The 19,661-nt window shown below is 33.4% G+C and overlaps 2 protein-coding genes across 4 annotated transcripts; one reads left to right on the top strand and one right to left on the bottom strand.

Annotated features, from left to right (window-relative positions):
- The first annotated feature begins 915 nt into the window (after window positions 1–915).
- LOC133289182 (26S proteasome non-ATPase regulatory subunit 13 homolog A) lies at window positions 916–6,372 on the top strand. 2 transcript variants are annotated; one of them, XM_061487058.1, is made up of 7 exons: window positions 916–1,121; window positions 1,804–2,250; window positions 3,724–3,804; window positions 3,918–4,114; window positions 4,214–4,313; window positions 4,785–4,792; window positions 5,789–6,372. In XM_061487058.1, the coding sequence occupies exons 1-7, from the start codon at window positions 972–974 to the stop codon at window positions 6,003–6,005; spliced, it is 1,200 nt and encodes a 399-aa protein (XP_061343042.1). In that variant the 5' UTR covers window positions 916–971; the 3' UTR covers window positions 6,006–6,372. The 2 variants fall into 2 exon arrangements, with proteins under 2 accessions (XP_061343042.1, XP_061343041.1); XM_061487057.1 differs by lacking the exon at window positions 4,785–4,792 and having other exon boundaries at window positions 918–1,121; window positions 5,820–6,366.
- A 3,875-nt stretch (window positions 6,373–10,247) lies between these two features.
- LOC133289187 (extra-large guanine nucleotide-binding protein 3) lies at window positions 10,248–16,941 on the bottom strand. Of its 2 annotated transcripts, none has more exons than XM_061487065.1 (8): window positions 15,253–16,941; window positions 14,850–14,987; window positions 14,266–14,370; window positions 13,993–14,172; window positions 13,494–13,653; window positions 12,006–12,253; window positions 11,178–11,350; window positions 10,248–11,065 (listed from the first exon to the last, which is right to left on the bottom strand). In XM_061487065.1, the coding sequence occupies exons 1-8, from the start codon at window positions 16,213–16,215 to the stop codon at window positions 10,471–10,473; spliced, it is 2,562 nt and encodes an 853-aa protein (XP_061343049.1). In that variant the 5' UTR covers window positions 16,216–16,941; the 3' UTR covers window positions 10,248–10,470. The 2 variants fall into 2 exon arrangements, with proteins under 2 accessions (XP_061343049.1, XP_061343048.1); XM_061487064.1 differs by having other exon boundaries at window positions 10,251–11,065; window positions 13,476–13,653.
- Between the last annotated feature and the right edge of the window lie 2,720 nt (window positions 16,942–19,661).

The raw sequence follows: 19,661 nt of genomic DNA, 5'->3' as shown, positions 1-19,661 counted from the left end.
TTCCCATTAAAATAAAAAATAAAGAATGATATGAATCATATTTCCCATAGGAGACATGAATGAGTTGACATTCACGTTTGTTTTTTCTTTTCTGCAATTTTATTTAAAAGTTCAGCGACCCATATATAATCATCAAATTATATTTCGTACTAAATAACGCCATTCTATTAAAATGTTACGTAATAGAATCCATATTAAAAAACTCTATTAACAGATCGAACTCACGAAAAATAAATGATTTATCAACAGACAGAAAACAATAAGAATAAATTAAACAACACAATTGTGACCCAATGGGCCGAAGGACCAATAAAGTCCAACAAGTGGGTCTCGAAAACCCCCGAAGTTAAAATACGACGAAGCTGCGCAAACCAAAATTGAAAATTTTACTTCATAATGGCTCAGTCGGCTTAATAAGCGTCTACGGCTCAATTTTGATTATGTTAAAGCTTGACATATTATATAAAATTAAACAAAACATGTTCAGAGATTTTCAAAAATAGTTTATTTAGAAAATAAGCTATAGTTTTATTTTTAAGTATCAGATTTATAAGTCTAATAATCGATCTTATATTATATTATTTTAAATAAAATAAATAAAATTATTATTTTAATAATTTTAAATATTAAATTATTTAAATTATTAAATATTTATTAATAAACTAAAAAATCTATTTTTTATTTTATTATTTTATTTTATTTTTTAAATATAACTCATAACATACTTATAATTTTGATATATACAAAATTATCAAATCAAATCAAATTTAAAATTTTTTATGGACGTTGATTTATTTAAGGCGAAACCCAGACTAACCCGTTTATACCCGATCCACTACACATTACTTTGAGTTGAAGCAAAACACGAAAAAGAAAGGTTATTCTGAAAATTATAAAAATAGGGTATAAATAGAAAACAAATACCCCAAAATTCAAGTTCCTCTTCTCTCTGTGTTCTCGCTTGAATCGCCATGGCTGCTCTGCAATACTTGGAATCGCTGCGCAGTGCGCACCCTGAGCTTTCTGATTGGTACAATTCGCTTGCGGATCTGTACCAGAAGAAGCTATGGCACCAGCTCACTCTCAAGCTGGAGCAGTTCGTCGCTCTTGCTGTTTTCCAGGTCTCACTTTAATTTTCTTCTTCCTCTCCAACTCTTTTTTACTTCTCACTCTTATCCCTGCCAATTTCTGCAAATCTAGACTCTCTTGTGTGCTCGTTTTGTTTCTTTGTTCGTGAGGATTAGGGTTTTTTATTGGCTGTTGCTATGAACTTAATTTGGGAGTTGAGATGCTGTGGCCGAGAGCTAATAATAATTCTTTTCCTGATAGGGTTTTTTCTTTCTTTATACTATTTGTTTGAGTTGTTGTAATTGGAACTGTGAAAAAGATAGAAGCTTTGTCACTAGGAATGCGTTTGGATTTTGTTGGGGATCCGAGAATGCTGGGGTGCGTCGTAGATGGACTTACTAGAAAAATTGAAATCTTGGAGTTGTGTAATTTGAAAAATTAGGGTTTTGTTAAGAAATAAGTTTTTGGGCCTTCTGATTTGCACTTGTATTTTGGTTATTTATTTATTTATTGTGGAGAGCAGGGTGAGAGGTGAATGAAGCTTTTTAATGCCACTTTGTATTTGACAAAGTGAACATTGCTGTCTTTTTTTTTTTTGGTCTTAGTTTTATTTCTTTTTTGCTTCTAATTTCATTTTTCTTGACTTTTAGTAAGACATAATTCATACTCTGGTGCATATTCTTATTACGTTTTATAATTTTTGTTTGATAAATTATTCTTACTATAAATTTTCAGGCTGGTGATGCTCTGATACAGCTATATCACAATTTCATAACAGACTTTGAGACCAAAATCAACCTTCTTAAGCTTGCACACTTTGCTGTTATAGTTTCTCGGCAGTATTCTGAGAAAGAAGCCGCTGTGGGTTATCTTGAAGGGGTCATTGAGAAACTGCAAGCCACTAGAGAGCAGCGCATAGAAGAACCTATTCTTTACATTAAGATGCAAATAGCCATATTCAAGCTTGAGCAAGGTGACCTGAAAGAATCCAAGAAACTCCTAGAAGATGGAAAGACTACCCTTGACAGTATGACAGATATTGATCCATCTGTATATGCTAGCTATTACTGGGTATCATCTCAGTATCATAAATCCCGCCAGGAATTTGCTGAGTTCTACAAAAGTGCTCTTCTCTATTTGGCGTATACCTCAGTGGAGTCACTTTCAGATTCATTCAAGCTGGTATGTCGTCAGTACGGACTTAAATGTTTTGTTGATTGATTTCTTGTTTGTTATCTCAATGTAATGGCTATATGCTTTCACTTTCCTCTAGTATCAGTTTCTCTTGACTCATACTATGATTTATATGGTTGCAAAAGGAGATTAGAAAGAGAATTTGGAAATTGTTTCATGTCGTGACTGTTAAAGGAAAATCTTGTTGCTAAGACAATTCCTTTATTAATTAGGCAAATTATATTTGAACAAAATGTGTATTATATATTTAGTTGACTTTTGTGGAATGACATGAAACAGGTGTATATGAGGTTGCTTGTCTCAAGTATTAGATTTATAATGTCTGACCATTACTTTAAATATTTACAACTAGAGAGAAACTATTAAGCTAAGAGGGCGAGCCTTGAGTAGTGGAAAAGCTACTCCTTTGGAAAAGTCACAGATTTGAATCCGGGAAACAACCTCTTTGCATATATATATAAGGATTGCCCTCACTCCACCTTTGCTAGTCGGGTTTAATGGGGAGTGGTTTTAGAGAGAAACTATTAAGATGATACCACATTTTTTTTTTCTAAAAAAATCTAGCAGGGGAGGGGAAGAAGGAAGATAATAATAAGGAGCTTGATGGATAATAAGTGATATCCTCTGAAAGCATAGAACTAAGGCCGTTAGTTAATTTACATTGGGGGATAGTGACTAATGAGTGTAGTTCTCCATACATCTAAATGTAGGCTTTTTGCAATGACTTCTATTCTCACAATTAGCTACTATGGAGGTAAATGACACGAGTATGAGTCCCATGGCAGCTGCACTCCCATTTAAGTTGAAGGCTTGACTCTTTTCCTATCCTGGATTTTATGGCCAGGTTCTTTACATCCAGGAAACTAAGGGGATGGTGTAACTAAATCATACTGTGGTATTGAGTTGGAAAAGTTGTCTAAGTGGTAATTAAGGCTAAGTAGTAGTAATTAAGGCAAAGTGGTGCTGAGTTGGAAAATTTGTCTAAGTGGTAATTATACTGTGGTAATTAAGTAGTGCTTCTAACTGTGCCTCTTCATATATTATCTAATAAAAAGGTTAACCTAGTTGCTTTATATTTAGTCTTTACTATATCATCATTACACTAAGACCTTTTATCTTTTTTCTCAATCTTTTGGTATTTTCCATTTGGGTTTATCTGCCACCGACCCCAATTAGTTTGGGATAAAGGTGTTGTTAATGTTGATGTATATCATCATTACACTGCGAAGATCTTTATGTTGTCCTTAGTAAAATTAACATGGAGAAGTTTGAAGATATGTTGATGCTTCTGTTTTTGGTAAATGGTCATTAAATCTGGGTTTTATGAACTCATTTAATTTCACTTCCTTTTTAAGGAGAGGTTGAAGGAGTTCGTGGTAGTTTATCTGATCTATGCTTTGCTTTCTATTTATCTGCAAATGTTATAATCTGAGAACGCACTATTTTTTTGTGACTTGTTAGGATTTGGCATTTGATTTGTCCCTTTCTGCTCTGCTGGGGGATAACATCTACAACTTTGGAGAGTTACTTGCCCATCCTATAGTATGTATCTAGACCAAAATTTCGGGAATGCCTATCTTTTAAATTTCTTTACTTCATTCATCTATTTTTTTGAGTTACTATGTTGGTTGACAATCTATAATATCTTCCAACAGATTAAGAGTCTTCTGGGGACAAAGGTGGAATGGCTTTACTATATTTTGCAGGCATTCAATTCTGGTGATTTAGTTCGATATCAAGAATTATGTCGGGTTCATAATGATGCATTAAGGGCTCAACCAGCACTAGTTCAAAATGAACAGAGGTTGTTGGAAAAGATCAACATTCTCTGTCTGATGGAGATTATATTCAGGTATATATGCATTAATTAGATCATCATAATCACCTGTAGAGATGAATTTAATAACTGCTCGTTTCATTCCGAACTCAAACTGATTGTGGTTACTTGCAGTCGGCCTTCAGAAGATCGCACTATTCCCTTGAGTGTAATTGCAGAGCGTACAAAACTTTCTATAGAGGATGTGGAGCATCTCCTTATGAAGAGCCTATCTGTAAGTTCTAGAAAAAATCATTTTAAGAAGTTTGTGTGATTTTCTATCATAACCATCTAAATTAATACACTTTCGACCTTTGCATTTGGGTAAATGTTAAAACTCTCTTCAAACTTTTCTTTTAGAGTCATTCCTGATTCACCCGCATCTCATTAGTTAATTAGTTTATATTATTTTATAGTAAGGGTTGATCATTAATTACAGTTAATCATAATTTCTAAGCTAGCATTATGTTTGGGCATGTGATTTAAACTATATTCTAACTGACACTTCTAAAAATTATTGAGCTTCGGAGTTGTTACATGTCACCTCATCACTTGAAGAATTATGTTGTCTTGATTATTACTTTAAAAAATTAGTTGATTCTGTTTTTGAGTTCTAGTTGCAACACACGACATTCAAGTAGCACTTGATGTATTTTTTCTATGATGAACATGACCCCTTCCATCTTGTGGCAGATTTGTCACTCAGAGGGTCTGGTATAATCTGGCTGTTGAAACATGTTCAAAAGAGCTTTCGATGCTTGATTTCATTTAAAGCATTTCTAAAGGGGTTGTGTTGCTTTCCGCTATACCCTTTGATAGTAGGTTAAAATGCAAATACTCTGTTTTGACTTTGACCCTCTAGCTAATAGTCCTCTATGGTTTTCATTGGCTATTAACTCTCTATTTACACTGGGGAAGTAACTACATCCATTCTTTAAGAAGTGTGTTTTTTTTTTTGGTGGGGGGTGGGTGGGGTGGGGTTGTGGGGGGGGGGGGGGGGGGGGGGGGGTGGGGTGACAGTGAGTTAATTGATTTGGAGGTTTGATGGAAATAAATTGCAGACTTGTGCTTCTAGGGTAAACTTTTGTTGGCAATTTGCATTTTCAACTAGGGTTTATATATTTTTGGAATTTTGAATGGAACAGGCTATTTATCTAATGAAGGAAGTTTAAGCAGGTTAATTCCCAAAATTATGTTCAAAGTTAAAATGCTCTATTCGCAATTTTGGAATTGGTTTTATGTTACTTGTCAGTATAGCTTTCATCTTTGTCCTTTCATTACCTTCCGCCGTTGTGGATGTGGAATTTGTTTTGTTCGAACAAATGTTTTGTTTTACTGATAGTTCTATACCTGTTTAGTGATTGACTAGAGGGTTTTTGTTGGAAATTGCATTTGGCTTTGTGGTCTGGAAAAAAGTATTATGCTCCTTTATTTATGATGTTTATAAATAAGTACTTATCCACCGACCCCAATTAATTTGGGATAAAGGTGTAGTTGATGTTGACTTTGTTGATAAATAAGTACTTACAAGCAAACTTCATTCTTTTTACAGTATATGCTTTTTTTTCAAAGAATTTTTAGTGTTCCATGGTTTTTCTGAGAAAAGTAATTGGAGATATCTTATTGATTGAATTTATGCATTTGGGAGCATATTATTATTTGTTTGTAAAATTGTATCAAGGTTTTGCTATTTAAATTTAATTTTTAAAGCTTATTATATATAGAAAAAAATTTATTGCAGGTTCATCTAATTGAGGGTATAATTGATCAAGTTGAGGGCACAGTGCATGTTTCCTGGGTGCAGCCAAGAGTTCTGGGTATTCAACAGATCAAATCCTTACGGGATCGACTGGACAGTTGGACAGGAAAAGTGCACACTGCATTGTTGTCCATCGAGGCAGAAACACCTGATCTAATTGGATCATGATTTTTCTTTATTTGTTTTCTGCCTATTGTAACAATTTCTTAAGGAACACACCGACACAAGATGAAGAGACTTCCAAGTCACATGGGCAATATAGCCAACTTTATATGCTTCATTTGGTTATGCCTGCTGCTTTTGAATGACTGCTGGAAAGAGCAGCCTCATGTACTTCGCTTAGAAATTGTTGGTTCTATGGTTGCATGCTTAGAGACATGGTGAATCAGTTGGAAACGGGCTGTTTTTACGCTTTAGAGTGATGATAAACTTTGTATTTGGAATCTTTCTTAGATACGGCTATTTTTACTCACTTCAAAAGTTCCTTTCATTTCATTGTGTCAAGCAATTGTTTTCTTTTGCCTTATCTTTCATGTGCTTCAATTTGGGTGCTAATGAACTTGCATGATATAAATCTTCTGTCTGTTATACCTGACTGTTGTTGTCTCGTAACAGTGATATAACTACGTACCAAAAAGGGCATTGCAGAACTGAGGTATGTGTCTGAGTTAATACGTCGTTCTTCATAAATGGGTTTTATCCGTCATCTTGAAGTTGAAATGGTCAATTATAATTAGGTGTTAGACAATAGGGTAATTTGTCCAGGCGTTTATGTCGTACTCATAATTTGCTTCATTTATATTGCAAAATATTATTTAGTTATAGGAATTGACATTAAGATATTTGAGTTCAGCAAAGCCTCGTATTTTCCATTAGGAAGACTTGCGTCTTCTGGTTTGATTTATTTTTATCTTTTAGAAGGTTGGAATTTTACTATTGAAGTGAACTAAGTGAGCATACGTATGTTATACGAGTTACTTCAATTACTATACATTATCTTTTTCAACTTGTAATCATGTACGCAACTTACTTTTGGTTATAATGGCAATGTTGCTTCCAAGTTCCGTCTTTGAATGGATCAGTTTCGAAGTAGGAAAGCTAACTAGTAGAGAATAACGCTGAGGATTTAATGGATGCATTATTTGACCAGCATTGGGTGACGATAATTTGAAGAAAACGCATAGGATATACAAGAAACGAAGAGATACAATCCAAGGTTATACTGCTATTTCACTTTGGTTCTCAATTGATGCACTACATGAGGAGGAGATTAGAGATAGGGTTGTGACAGCAGAATGAATATTTTCTTACAAGGATATGATGATAACTAAAGAGGCAATTCTGGTTTTGCAAAATTTTTGATGCGCAATACAAAGACAAATTTTTTGTTATATCTTCCGTTTAATATGTCTGAGCAATGTTATTAAAACTGGCCCTGTCATTGACCCGGTCGAGGTATTGAGTCACTGGTTCAATTAGTGGGTCATTGGTTCAACCGCATGACCCGATAATTATATGCAATTTTATAATTTATATTAAAAAATTGTAAACATACTCAAATATATAAAAAAATAAAAAAATTCAAATATTTTAATATAAAAAATAATAAATCCTATATTATTATCCAATAAAGGATCAAACAAAAATATAATGATCGTGATACGGAGCTTTAGGTTCAGAAAACGACATCTCTAACTATAAATCAAATCAAAATTTTCTAGATAGTGCATAATTGAGATAATATTAGTATTGTAGGTATATAACTTATGTAAATCAATAAGCAAAAAATATTCAAATATATCCATTATGATTTTTTTTGAAAAAATAAATAATTAAATTTTTTTTTTGGACTGGGTCGGGTCATCGGTTAACCGACCGGGTCACTGGTTTTCATAAAAACCGACCGGGTCACACCGGTTCTGATGCATGACCGGTCCATTGCTTCCACCGGACCGGTTATATGACCAGTTTATCGGTTCCTGGGTCGACCTGGCCGGGTCGGTCTGATTTTAATAACAGTGTGTCTAAGTACTTAATAGAATAAAGCAAAATTTATTATAAGAAATAAAATATCATGTTTATTTTTTCACGCCTATTCTACTTATTTATTTCTAACACTACTGGATGATAATTTCAAGAGGAGAGACAAACAGTGAAAATTAGTTAGAATTTTAATGTAACAATGTTGGAGGTCTAGTATGAAAAAAAAGATAAATAAAATATCCCATCTCTTATTATAATATCATTTATATTATGCATTGTTTTGTGTGCGATAGAACTCAAGAAATGAAGAGACAAATACTATTGTTTTTTTTTTCTTTTTATATTTTGAATAGAATTTATAACCTGAATAACAAAAACTTAGTTTCATACTATCTTTTCAACTATTTTTTATCTAAAAAATTAATAACATATAATTGTTTTTTTTTTTTACTATATTATTCCTTATGTTTTAATTAATGAAACTGAGGTATAATGTCACGTGGGCTTCTCAGCACTTGGCAGGTCAAGTCTATGGCAGAACAATAATATTGAGTCATTGACAGATAGCAGAGGTGCACGATATGGAAAGGACAGACACACTGAGGAACGGCACATGTTACACACATGACATGACAACCCGTTACAAATTAAATTTGACTGAATCATTTAACGAGAGGGTTTATTTGCACTGCTCACCCGAAGTTTTGCGTTACTTTTCCATATTTCATAGCATTAGGATGTCCATGTTCCATATTACACAATCGATAAATCCTATAATATTTAATGTTTAAATATATATTTTACTGCAAATTACAATTATTTACTTGGTCTTTAATTTAATTTTATTTTTAATGAACAAACAAGACACTAGGAGAAGATCCCGACCTCACATTATTAAAAATGTTAGTTACTAGAATGATGTGACATTTTTATTTATTAAGAATATTTAGGAGTTTGCTTTAAATTAGATTAGAACTTATTTAAATATAGTCTTCAGTAAAAAAAATTCATATATAGTCTGCCGCAAATATTACATAAAAGAAATTTAAGATTTGTCAAACTTGTAACAGAGATAAGGTAAAATTGATCTTCAGAAAACGCCAAAAGACTTTGTAAAACCTTTTGTGCTCGTGTTTTGTAGTAGTGATCATGTCATATGATGTAATTTTCAGGGCAAAGAATCTGAGTGGGGGCAAAGTATCTCCTTCAAACGAACAACAATAATTGCCTGTTTTTTTTTCGTACACTTTACTTTTTCGAATTTCTTCCATTGTGGAATAGAAATGTGAACTATGTTATCACGCTTTTGTGTAATTATCAAGTGATTACAAAGAAGAGAGGAAATTTCCACACCTCCTTATAGTAGAAAGTATTTCTTGATTAGTCGTACATCTTATTTGATTAAACTCTCAAAAGTATTCCGCTATTATCGGTACTTATTCACTAATCAGGCATGCTAAATGAAAACAAATTAAATTTAAGGCTCCCACTTCCTCACGCAGCATTAAATTTACTTACTTCTATAATGCTATACATAATTATATTAATCCTTTCTTATACAAAACAGACAATTCAATAATCCTGATTGAATCTTTTAGTTACTCCAAGGTATTCCATTATATAATCGTTAAGTCTAGCATAAAGAAATATTTAACATACCATATAACACCTTTTGCAACGCGCAAATTTCATACATGCCCCATTCAAAAAAGGGAAGAAGTTCTTATAATCTAGAATCTGATGATCGAGTCGATTTCATGATTATAAGTTCATTCCCCCATAAAAATAAACATCTCCAGAAATTTTTTTTAATTCAAACCCCCCCTTTTTTTTCTCCACTCGGACTATTTCGATACATTTCGAAATCGAGAAATTTCTAGTGGAGCTGGCGCTATCCGAGAACAATTATCCGATCGGAAAACGACAACGATTACTGTCTTATTTGTCAAAGAAAAATGGAATACTTTTCCGCACATTTATCAACATATTAAGCTCGTAAAAAGAAATAAATTTAGGCAAACAACTGGCTTAGTGATCTTGATCTCCGCCACCATTGCATCAAGTCCGACTTTTCGAACTGACTTTTCGCAGCAAGCGCTCGTGGCGAGTGACCTTGATAGCCAACAGAGATCATTGAATTGCTGGAGCGCAGTGTAGTTTTCTTCGCTGGGCTCAAGGTTCGTGATCAAGACCGATAACGTGGCTTATGGGAATTTACGTTCATCATTTAACATGACAAGAAAAAATTTCTTACACACATAACATTTTATGAGACCTGTATTTTTTGGAGCAAAAAAAAAACTATGACACGCAAAATAAATCTCTATAACATAACACAATCACTTTTCCTACAAAATAACTTTTATAAAACCCTTTTTTATGATACCCAAATTTTACCTAATAACAATAAAAAAATAAAATAAAATGTGTCAAAAAACAAAAGAGCACCTCAACGTGCAAAGAGAAAGCATACATGTAGATACACGACAGAAGTTCATCTAGAAAGATTCTAACAAAATCATCAGTAACTTTCATTTCAGATTTCAGAATACATAAAAATATTAGAAAACACGAGCTGGCCATGGCCAGCATGTTGTTACATTTTCCACCATTTACAATAGCCAAATGATATTTTTGATGGAAAACTAACTTACTCTTGTCTAATATAGGGAGAGGAGCTTAAATCTGTACTGTAAAACGAATCCTCCGGTGGACCATAGTAATTCTCCTCCTTCTCCTCATCCCACTTGAGGACCTCTTTTATGTACTTGAATGACTGATCAACAGTTGTTCGGTCCCTTGCACGTGCTTGTGACACAAAAAGTTTTCTTCCCGTGAGGGATGCATAAAGGTCCTTGAATTTCATGGCAACATAGAAGTAAGCCTGATGGGCCAGTGATTGGTTGTTGTGATGTGCACGAACAGGACAAAAATCATTGAACCATTCACAAGCATTTAGGGACACCCTACTAATCTTTTCCTCAAACATATCATATTTGTTCAGAATCAGTACTAAAGGGGTATCTTTGAAGCAAGGGTGCTTGACCATTGTCTCAAAAAGCTCCTTGCTTTGTATCATCTTGTTTTGGACAAGTGTTCCACTGCCACTACTGTCTGGGGCAAGCCACAGCTGATCATAGTCACTTAGGGAAACACAAAAGACCACTGCTCGAACATCTTCAAACATTTCAACCCACTTGCAACCCTCACTCATGCCCTTGGCATTCACCCTTATGAGTTGGTACCTGAGACATCAAAGAATAGTTATTTAGATTTTACGTTAGCATGTGTGTGCAGGGGGTAGTTCCACTTAGAAAAAAGGCTTTCAAAATTGAGGGAGAAATAAATATAGCTTACTTGGTTAGAGGTGGAAGCTGAGCATCCAAGTTATCTGTATAAGTTTCAGACTTTGGGATTCGGTCATCAAGTGAGAATTCCATAAAAGCCAACCCATTTCCCTGAGTAACCCCTTCTGCATATAATATGTCCCTTTCAGAAGGTTCGTATTCATTGCTAGATATCTCAACAGCCTGAAAGAAACTAAAGCACATTATCTAGCTATACTTGTCAATACCATCAGTTTTCCGAAAGAAGAAAAGGCAAGCCATGCTGCAAAATAATAACCATTTCTCTATCTATGATACATAACCACTAGACTTATTATAGCACATAAAATGTAATAGTTATAAAGAATAACGACCCCAAAAAAATAACACAACAAAGACCATAATTTTAAGAAGATTCTGGTGGTGAGGAGGAAGGATCAATTGTCTGCTTGGGAGGAGTTGGATACAAGTCTAGAATGCATCCATTATTTTCCCTCCATTTCAACCTTTCCATTTTTGCTCCTACTTAGCACACCCAATTACACGACACAAATCCTCCAAGTGTTCTACCTTCCATTTTCCTTTCCAACAAATCCTAGTAAAAAGAATTGCAGACTAGATATTGCACTGAGATACACAGGTGATGTAACTAACTGGCAAACCAGTAACATAAATTAATTGTTTGAATAAAGCATGCTAAGAATATTGAACTCAAGAAAGTAAGACCTAAAATTTATGAAAATGGCAGGAATATAAATTAATTGTTCGAGACTGAGTAAGGTTTAGTAAACATCAGATGCCTTACTACTTTAACTGAACAAAAGAACACGGTTTCCAGGATTACTGGATAAGCAATTACCCGGCTTAAGAAGTATTCTGCAACATCTGGAAGAAAGTGAAGTTCATCTTTTCTTTTGAATGTTTCTTGTATTGCCGGATCCTTCCACACCTCTTCAACTAATGGTGCATATTCACGAGTTGCTGCAGGGAAGAATGCATCTAAATCTCCAGTGGCTATAATGTCCAGGAGCCAGTCAGAGAAATGTTTTAGCCTTGGGTTGAGGGAATAGATGCATTCACTAGTATTACTTGCTTCATCATTGCTACCTGAATAAAGATTGGAATCAGGTAATATGTTGTAAGCATTCTGATGCCATTACAGGATTAACATAAAAGTTGGATATAGAGAATTGACATTGACACAGACCAAATCAATATTCAGAAACAACAAATTTGCAGCAGATTAGTCATTTCTAAGATAAAATAGAAATCAACTCCAATGTCTTTAATTGTCGAAGGAGTTGTCATTCATAAGATTAGATATATATACTGAATGCTATAAAATATAATCAAGAATTTTTATAAGCATTTTGTTACCAACCAAGAGCCTGAATTTCTTTCAGGGCTCAACTTAGTCTAAGTTAATACAGGAAAGTTACACATCTTAACACTTTCCAGTTCAATCAGTGATAAAAAGAACCACGCCAGATGTGTTCTCTGCCTTAAGTCTCAACATATAATGAGACGAGGCACTTAGCAGTTTATTTAGGAAAGTAAATATTATAAGCCGCAAAATTATCAAAAATCTTCACCTGCGCAATACATAATTGTTGAAGTAGCTTCTAACTTAATGGTACACTAAGAAAAAATAGATACAAAGCCTGGTATGCCACATTCTATACTATTGGCTGTTCTATTCAGAATATACATAATGTCTTAATTAGCATTTAGCAATTGAGATTCTCGGTACTAAGATAAATTTCGTTCATCCCCTCAATATATTTAGCACCTAGTAAATTCTTAAAAGAATAGTAGCTGAAGATTCTAATGAATTTGATTTTTCTTTTTTGTTATTAAAAAGTTCCAAAATAGGGGATATGGCACTCAAACAGAAATTTACAATTTGACATTGAAGTAAGAGTACTTGGCAATTGAAACTAAGAAATAGAAAGCTTCACACATAATTTCAGTCGCTAATTTTATCACATAGCTATCCTTTCATTCCCCTAGTAGACGGTATTATAGAAAATATAGCAAAATCAATAATTAAAAGAAGATTAAAATTTAGAAACTAACTACTACCAATCTAACGAACCAAGTCATGAAGAAGACACACAAGCTCCCCTATCATTCCATGTTTGGGGTTTGGAAGATTGAGAAATGCAGAAAGATTAACTAATGGAAGAACAAAGGGATTGTATAGGTTCTACTCCATGTAGTTGATGATAACTGAAGCATTAAGTTACGGTATTTCATCATACACTGTCTCCTGTTAGCTAAACAGTATGCACATCTTGAATAAAAAATTTACCACGGCATGAAATATTACCTGGTTCTGTAGTTTGACTAGGAGAACCTTGTCCATTCATTCTAGAAAGAGCCTCCTCTTCAAAGCGCTCTCTTCCATCAAGTAAAATGCTAAGATATTTGTACATGTTACTCTGGATCATCAGTTTGACATCCTGCAGCTCTTCAGCAGTAAATTTGTTCCCATACAAAAACTTGGCCTGCTCAGCAATTAAAGAGTGCCACAGAAGAGAATCATATTATAATAAAATCAGTCCTAAATACCAGGACCCAAAAATCTAGTTATTTATTAATACCATTGGTGTAAATGAAGAGACTTAAAAAACTTCTAGTCGGTTTCATTTCAACTCCACCCTTCTACCTCCAAATAAAAGAATCAAAGGAGAGAAGAGAGAAATAAAGATGACATGAAGAAAAGAAAAACATCACTCAAGTTCTCATACATCTTCTCTGCTACTCTTAATTTGACGCAACTAAGTGATTATATCAGAAGTAATTACCATAAATAAAGGTCTAAACATTTGAAATAAAAGCCATACCTGCTTAAATATGGTGCTAGTTCCAGAACCTTGAATTCCAAGAAGAAGAAGCTTCTGAATTTTTTTCTGTTCCAGGTAATTAGGAACAGCAGTATAATTACTAGTCTCATCTCTTGACCCATGGGGCTGTCCATGGGGAAAGGGTAGAGAGAACAGGGCACAAACAAATCTAGTTGACGCCTGTGGAGGAAAAAGTAAACATCTCTTTCATTAATATTCTACACCCTCATATGACTTAAAGATGTTACCACCTAAAAAAATTCCAGTGAATACCTTCTCCCATATATTTCCTCTGATGTTATTTTGACCTTCCTCCTCATAACGACCATCATCATAAACCCAAAAGTGTGTATCACGTGGACACTGCACGTTTGCCAGCTGAAAATTCAAAGAACAAGGTTATTCGAATTCAAAAATACCATAAAGCCATGTTAATGGTAAGGATCACTCAAAGATTAGAAGGGATCATCATGCTACAAGCCCACAGCTATACTCTGAAGAAGTTTTATTAATATCATCTTGGAGAGCCCATGATAACGTTGTGGATCATCAAAAGATTAGAAAATCCTTCTAGGCAAAGGAGCAAGTGAATCTATTAGATCACAGCTGTTTTGCTATAATCCTTTCTCAGTTATTATGTCAAAAATATTTTATCATTCTCAAAATCGTTTAATCTTTGGGGAAAAGAGCTGCAGCCTGATGTTTCATATCTTGCACAACCTGGTGCCTACTCCTTCCATTTTCATTCTTACCAAGCAATTCCTTAGTCTTGACAGCATAATCCAACAAGTTACCAGCAGAATTTGACTTTGGTAAACATAAATTTTGTTTAAATTTAAGCAGAGATAGAAGCTTACCTTGAGTACCCTCAATTCAAGTTTTGTAATCTCTCGACCATTCATGTAAACCTCAGTGTTTCCATTACTAGCATCAAGACTCAGTTTCCCGGTGAAATTCAAGTTTGAACTTATGATTCTGTCAGGTTTTTCCCCTTCCTATTAAAGGAATAAGGACAGAAGTTAAAGCATGTTCTCTGATTACGAATGGAAATATAGCATTTTAATAAGTTAACCTCATCACTTTGAAGATAGAATTTTTAATATGCTAGGACAAGTGGAAATAGAAATTTTGATAAGTTAACCTTATGAATTTGACGATAAAATTTGCAATGCTCTATCTTATACCAAAGGGAAAAATAATATTTTGTGCAAGGGAAAATTGAAGCAGAAATATTCTCAGTAACAGTGTGCAAATCATCACCTTTCCCCAGAGACCAGATTCTTTGTCATACCAATATCTACCAGGCTTCAGCTTACGTGGAGGTAAGGGGCATCCAAGTAATTCAGCCATCTCGTCAGGCTTCAGGGGCAATCCATTGACAATCAGCTGCTCCGGCCGAAGCTGATTAGCAGAACATTCTTTCTCTGCTTTCATAATTTGCTTAACTTCTATAGGACTTAACAACCGGGACAACACCCTTGAATATTTACCCAATTTCAGTCGTTTCGATTCATCAATTGGCTGACCAATGCATGTTACACATTTGCGCCCTTCAGGCATAGATCCCATTGCTCTAAGCACACAATTGCTGCAATACTTGGCATCACAAACTAGGCAAGACTCCTTAGTTTCCCACTTCCCTTTTCCACACCTATAACAAACTCTTATTTTCTTTTTCTTCCTTTCTTTTGAAACCCCAATGTATTCAGGATAAACGGGCTTCACAACCTCCACGTCTTTCGTATGAGATCTATCAACAGTATTAAAAGTGACAACAGGTGCCCGCTTTGCTTCATTAATCACTGGCTTAGGAGGATTGTTTGGAGGATTATGAACAGAAGCAGGTGAAGCTGAAGGTGAAGCAGAAGAAAGATCCGGGTTTTGTAAGACAGAAACCACAGATTCTGAACTTCCAGACACCCTCGGACTATGATTAGGAGAACTTGTTAAACCAGCAATACGAGACACTGGCAGAGGGATTGGTTCAATCACCATAGGCCCTGCATGAGTAATCGATCTTTGTGACAGTGGTTCAGCAGTAGGAATTGGTCTTGATTTTACATCTAGGGGCTCAACTCTTGGTACTTCATACGAAACTGCTGGACCCACATATTCCATAGCTATAGAGTAGTCAAGATTAGAAGCATCACCAGGGACAGAAGCACCAGGTGGAAGCATCTTCTTCACCAATTCCCTCCAGTTCTCTCCCCTATTTCGATCCATGTCTTTGCAATCACTAACACCCCCTTAAACTTCAAACTGTAAGTTCTTCAGCATCAGTGATAACTATAAGACCTATGTAAATATCACGTCCCAAAATCCTTGTAACTAAATAGAAATCAATATATCAAAGTGTAAAGGTAGACACAGAAGAAATAGGGGGGAAATCTAAGACAGAAAAAAGGCGCAATAAGGGAGTTTAGTAGTTTTGTCTTGCATATAGAATCAGTCACAGCCATCAAGCAGCCGCAACCAAACGTTGAAAGCCTTCATAGTTGAATGGCTTCAATTATATTTAAAAACAAAAAAAGAAAAGTAAGCAGGACCAAAATCAAATGAGATTAAATTAAATTCAACTCACGGTATCTAAGCATGATTTCAGAGTTCAGACAAAAACAGAGAAAACCCATGAAAAAGCGAATAGGCTACAGTCAAAAACAGACAAAAACTAGGAAACCAAACATGAAAAATAAAATATCAAATTTTCAACCTTTGAAGAATACGAATGGCAAGAACGGTCATAAGTAATAGCTCTTCTGAGTGTTGAAAATTTCTTAGTCAAACCACTTGTTAATAAATGATACCCCAGCAAATCAATATAGAAGCAGATTCGAATGTTAGAATTTTCAGCTCAGAACTAAGAAAAAGAGAACAAAAAAAATAAAATAAAAATAAAAATTCACTTTCAACTTTTTAGTGAGAGAAAGGAGGTGGGGAAAGTTTAGAGAGAGAAAGTAGGGGAAGATTGGAATGTACCTGATAAAAGGGACACAATGAAAGCGAATCTAATCTTTAATCTAAGGTGCTCTTGCTTTTGAGCCTGAAGAGCCAAAAGACAAAGCTTTCTTAAAAACCCCCACCACTACCACCATTGATGGAGAGAGAGAGAGAGAGAGAGCTGAAGCTCAGAGAGTAAGTGAAATAGTAGTAGAAGAAGATAGTGAAAATCAATGGAAAGAGCTTGAGTGGTTTTTTGGTGATGGGTCCCACTATGCCCTCTATTGCTAAATGCTAACAATCTCAGTGTTTTGTGTTATATTGTGTTGTGTTGTGATGTTGTGCTGCTGCTTCTCTCTATTATGTCTATCTCCATCTACATGTTCCTTCTTAATTAAAACAAAAATTGGTCGTGATGACAAAGACAACGGGACACGTGGGGCTACTGTCAGACCCCACATTCCCCACGCGCCTATTCTCACTGCTATATACGAACCTCACCAGAAGCTATTTTATCACGGTGAATTATAGTTTACCGCATCTAGTTTGATTTCTAGTCATTTTGTTAGTATAATTTAAAAATTATTTAATGTTTAAAGAATATATTTATCTCCTATACATTAATTAAAATATATGTTATTCATTTTTTTTCTTTTTTTCTTACATATGCTTACATTAATTTCACATATTTTTATAATTTTATATATGTTTACAAAATAAATTTATCTTCTAAAATATAAAAATATTAAATCTTTTCAAAAATACTTATAATATTTACTTATGAAAAAGTTATGTTTATTAATAGCAAGATTCTTTACATAAAATTAAAAAAATAGTGGAAGGTGGATTAAAAAGTTTTTCCCGTGAATTTTTTTACTGCATCCTTGATTTCTTGAACATTTTAAATTATGATATATATATATATATATATATATATATATATATATATATATATATTTATTGTAAAAATATTTTTGTTAGCAATATAAATATGAGTTTTATTAATCTCATGTTAAAGGAGATAAGTTATCTCATGTTATAGAGATAAATTTGTGGGCTCCATCACCTGAAAAAAAAAAGGTGGCACAGTTATCAAAGGATGTGTAAAAGAAAAATTTATCACATGTAACATAAGAATAATTTTTTCTATTAAATATTTATAGGAAGAAATAAACCATAGAGATTTTTAAAATAAAAAAAATTGGTTGTTGTTGTTGAAGTAGAGATCTGCAATGGACGCGCTGGCGCTTTAAAATGGGGAGTAAAATTGCTTCTTCGACTTCATTTATCACTAATCGTCAGAGATTCATACTTCCAACGCGTTGACAATTAAAAGCATATTCGCCACGAAACCTTGAACTGAAAAATCTTATCTCAAAAATAAAAGTATCTTATTTTTGTAACAAAAAAATATAATAATATTACATACAAAAAAAATATATATAATAATATCTTTTTCAAAAAATACAATTGTTTCTTTTTTTTTTGGTAAATAAAAAATACAATTGTTTAAAATATCATACCAATTAATCAGAAAATTAATAAAATACGCATGTCAATTTTAATGATTTAATTAACTAGTGAGAATTTTTATATGTATTTTAAATTTTTAGAGACCATGTGGTGATAATTCTCCTAAGAAAAACCTTCCCATTAAATTAATAGTATATTCAAGATCAAATTTTCAAGCTTAAAAAAGAGAGCTTTTAGTGGAGAAGATATTTTTTTATTAAAAAAAAAGATTTTTGAGAATATAGTGAGAAATTTTGTTTATTATGAAAAAATAATTGGTAAGTTCAAAATTTTTCTGAAAATATTAAGTTAATTTTACTAATGTTATGAGAAAAAAATATATCATATATCAAATGATATTTTCATTTGAGAATATCATGTGTAAAATGAAATAATGAGATTTTTTTTTCTAATATTATTTTCAGTTTTGTCGTGCCAAACATTAAAAACAAATTTGCCCCACTTTAGTTTTTCAAGATTTTTAAGAAAATCCTTGTACCATGCAGCCGCTAATAGTATAATTAATACACTTCGGGCAGCCGCTAATATTATAATACACTTCGGGTATAGCTATAAATATAAGATATATTTTTCTTATGTTGTAGAAAAAAATTATCTTATGTTATAAAAGTAAAAGTATAAGTGAGACCCACAGATAAGAGAAGAGAGAAAAAAAAGTGGTGAGACCCAATCTCTTTTTGTGTGTGTAAAAGAATTGTTTATCTCATGTAAAATGATATAAACATAACCCATAAATATAATTCACAATCAGTATAATAATGCTTTGCTTAATTGGAACATCAACAGTATTTGACAAAATGATAAATTGTACTCGTATTTTCAAATAATAAAAAATTACATTGACCATATCTATTTTGGATATTCTTGTGACAACATCGAGAGCATTTTTAATATCACTTATATTGATCATTGAATGCGACGTTAGTATTTACACTTTTTTTTTTTTTTTTTTTTGAGTTACCCAACCCTAATTATCTCTTTAAAACGAGTTGGCTCTTTTTGGTATTCTCACACACTACATGTTTCTAAAAATACATAGATAAAATATTAATATTCTTTTTCTCTTTTTATAAAATATTTCAGCTGATGTGGTGCATTCTTATTGATCGATTATATTTACCATGTACTAAAAATATTTCCAATAATAACATGGCTTTGTATTTGTTAGGGTGGTAAAATGTGTCACGCAAATTAATCCG

This window comes from Gastrolobium bilobum, unplaced genomic scaffold (assembly GCF_033153095.1).
Source record: "Gastrolobium bilobum isolate Gb01-03AN ecotype WA unplaced genomic scaffold, APGP_CSIRO_Gbil_v1 utg10696, whole genome shotgun sequence".
Lineage (NCBI taxonomy): Eukaryota > Viridiplantae > Streptophyta > Magnoliopsida > Fabales > Fabaceae > Gastrolobium > Gastrolobium bilobum.
The sequence above is the reverse complement of the archived record's forward strand: the minus strand, read 5'-3'. Positions and strand labels throughout refer to the sequence as shown.

Coding starts and splice junctions, on each gene's coding strand:
- LOC133289187 (XM_061487064.1), bottom strand. CDS start 16,215: ATGGATCGAAATAGGGGAGAGAACTGGAGGGAATTGGTGAAGAAGATG. Junction 14,173..14,265: donor GAGGAAATATATGGGAGAAG/GTATTCACTGGA, acceptor TTTCCTCCACAG/GCGTCAACTAGATTTGTTTG. Junction 11,351..12,005: donor CAGAATACTTCTTAAGCCGG/GTAATTGCTTAT, acceptor AGTTTCTTTCAG/GCTGTTGAGATATCTAGCAA.
- LOC133289182 (XM_061487058.1), top strand. CDS start 972: ATGGCTGCTCTGCAATACTTGGAATCGCTGCGCAGTGCGCACCCTGAG. Junction 1,122..1,803: donor TCGCTCTTGCTGTTTTCCAG/GTCTCACTTTAA, acceptor ATAAATTTTCAG/GCTGGTGATGCTCTGATACA. Junction 4,115..4,213: donor CTGATGGAGATTATATTCAG/GTATATATGCAT, acceptor GGTTACTTGCAG/TCGGCCTTCAGAAGATCGCA.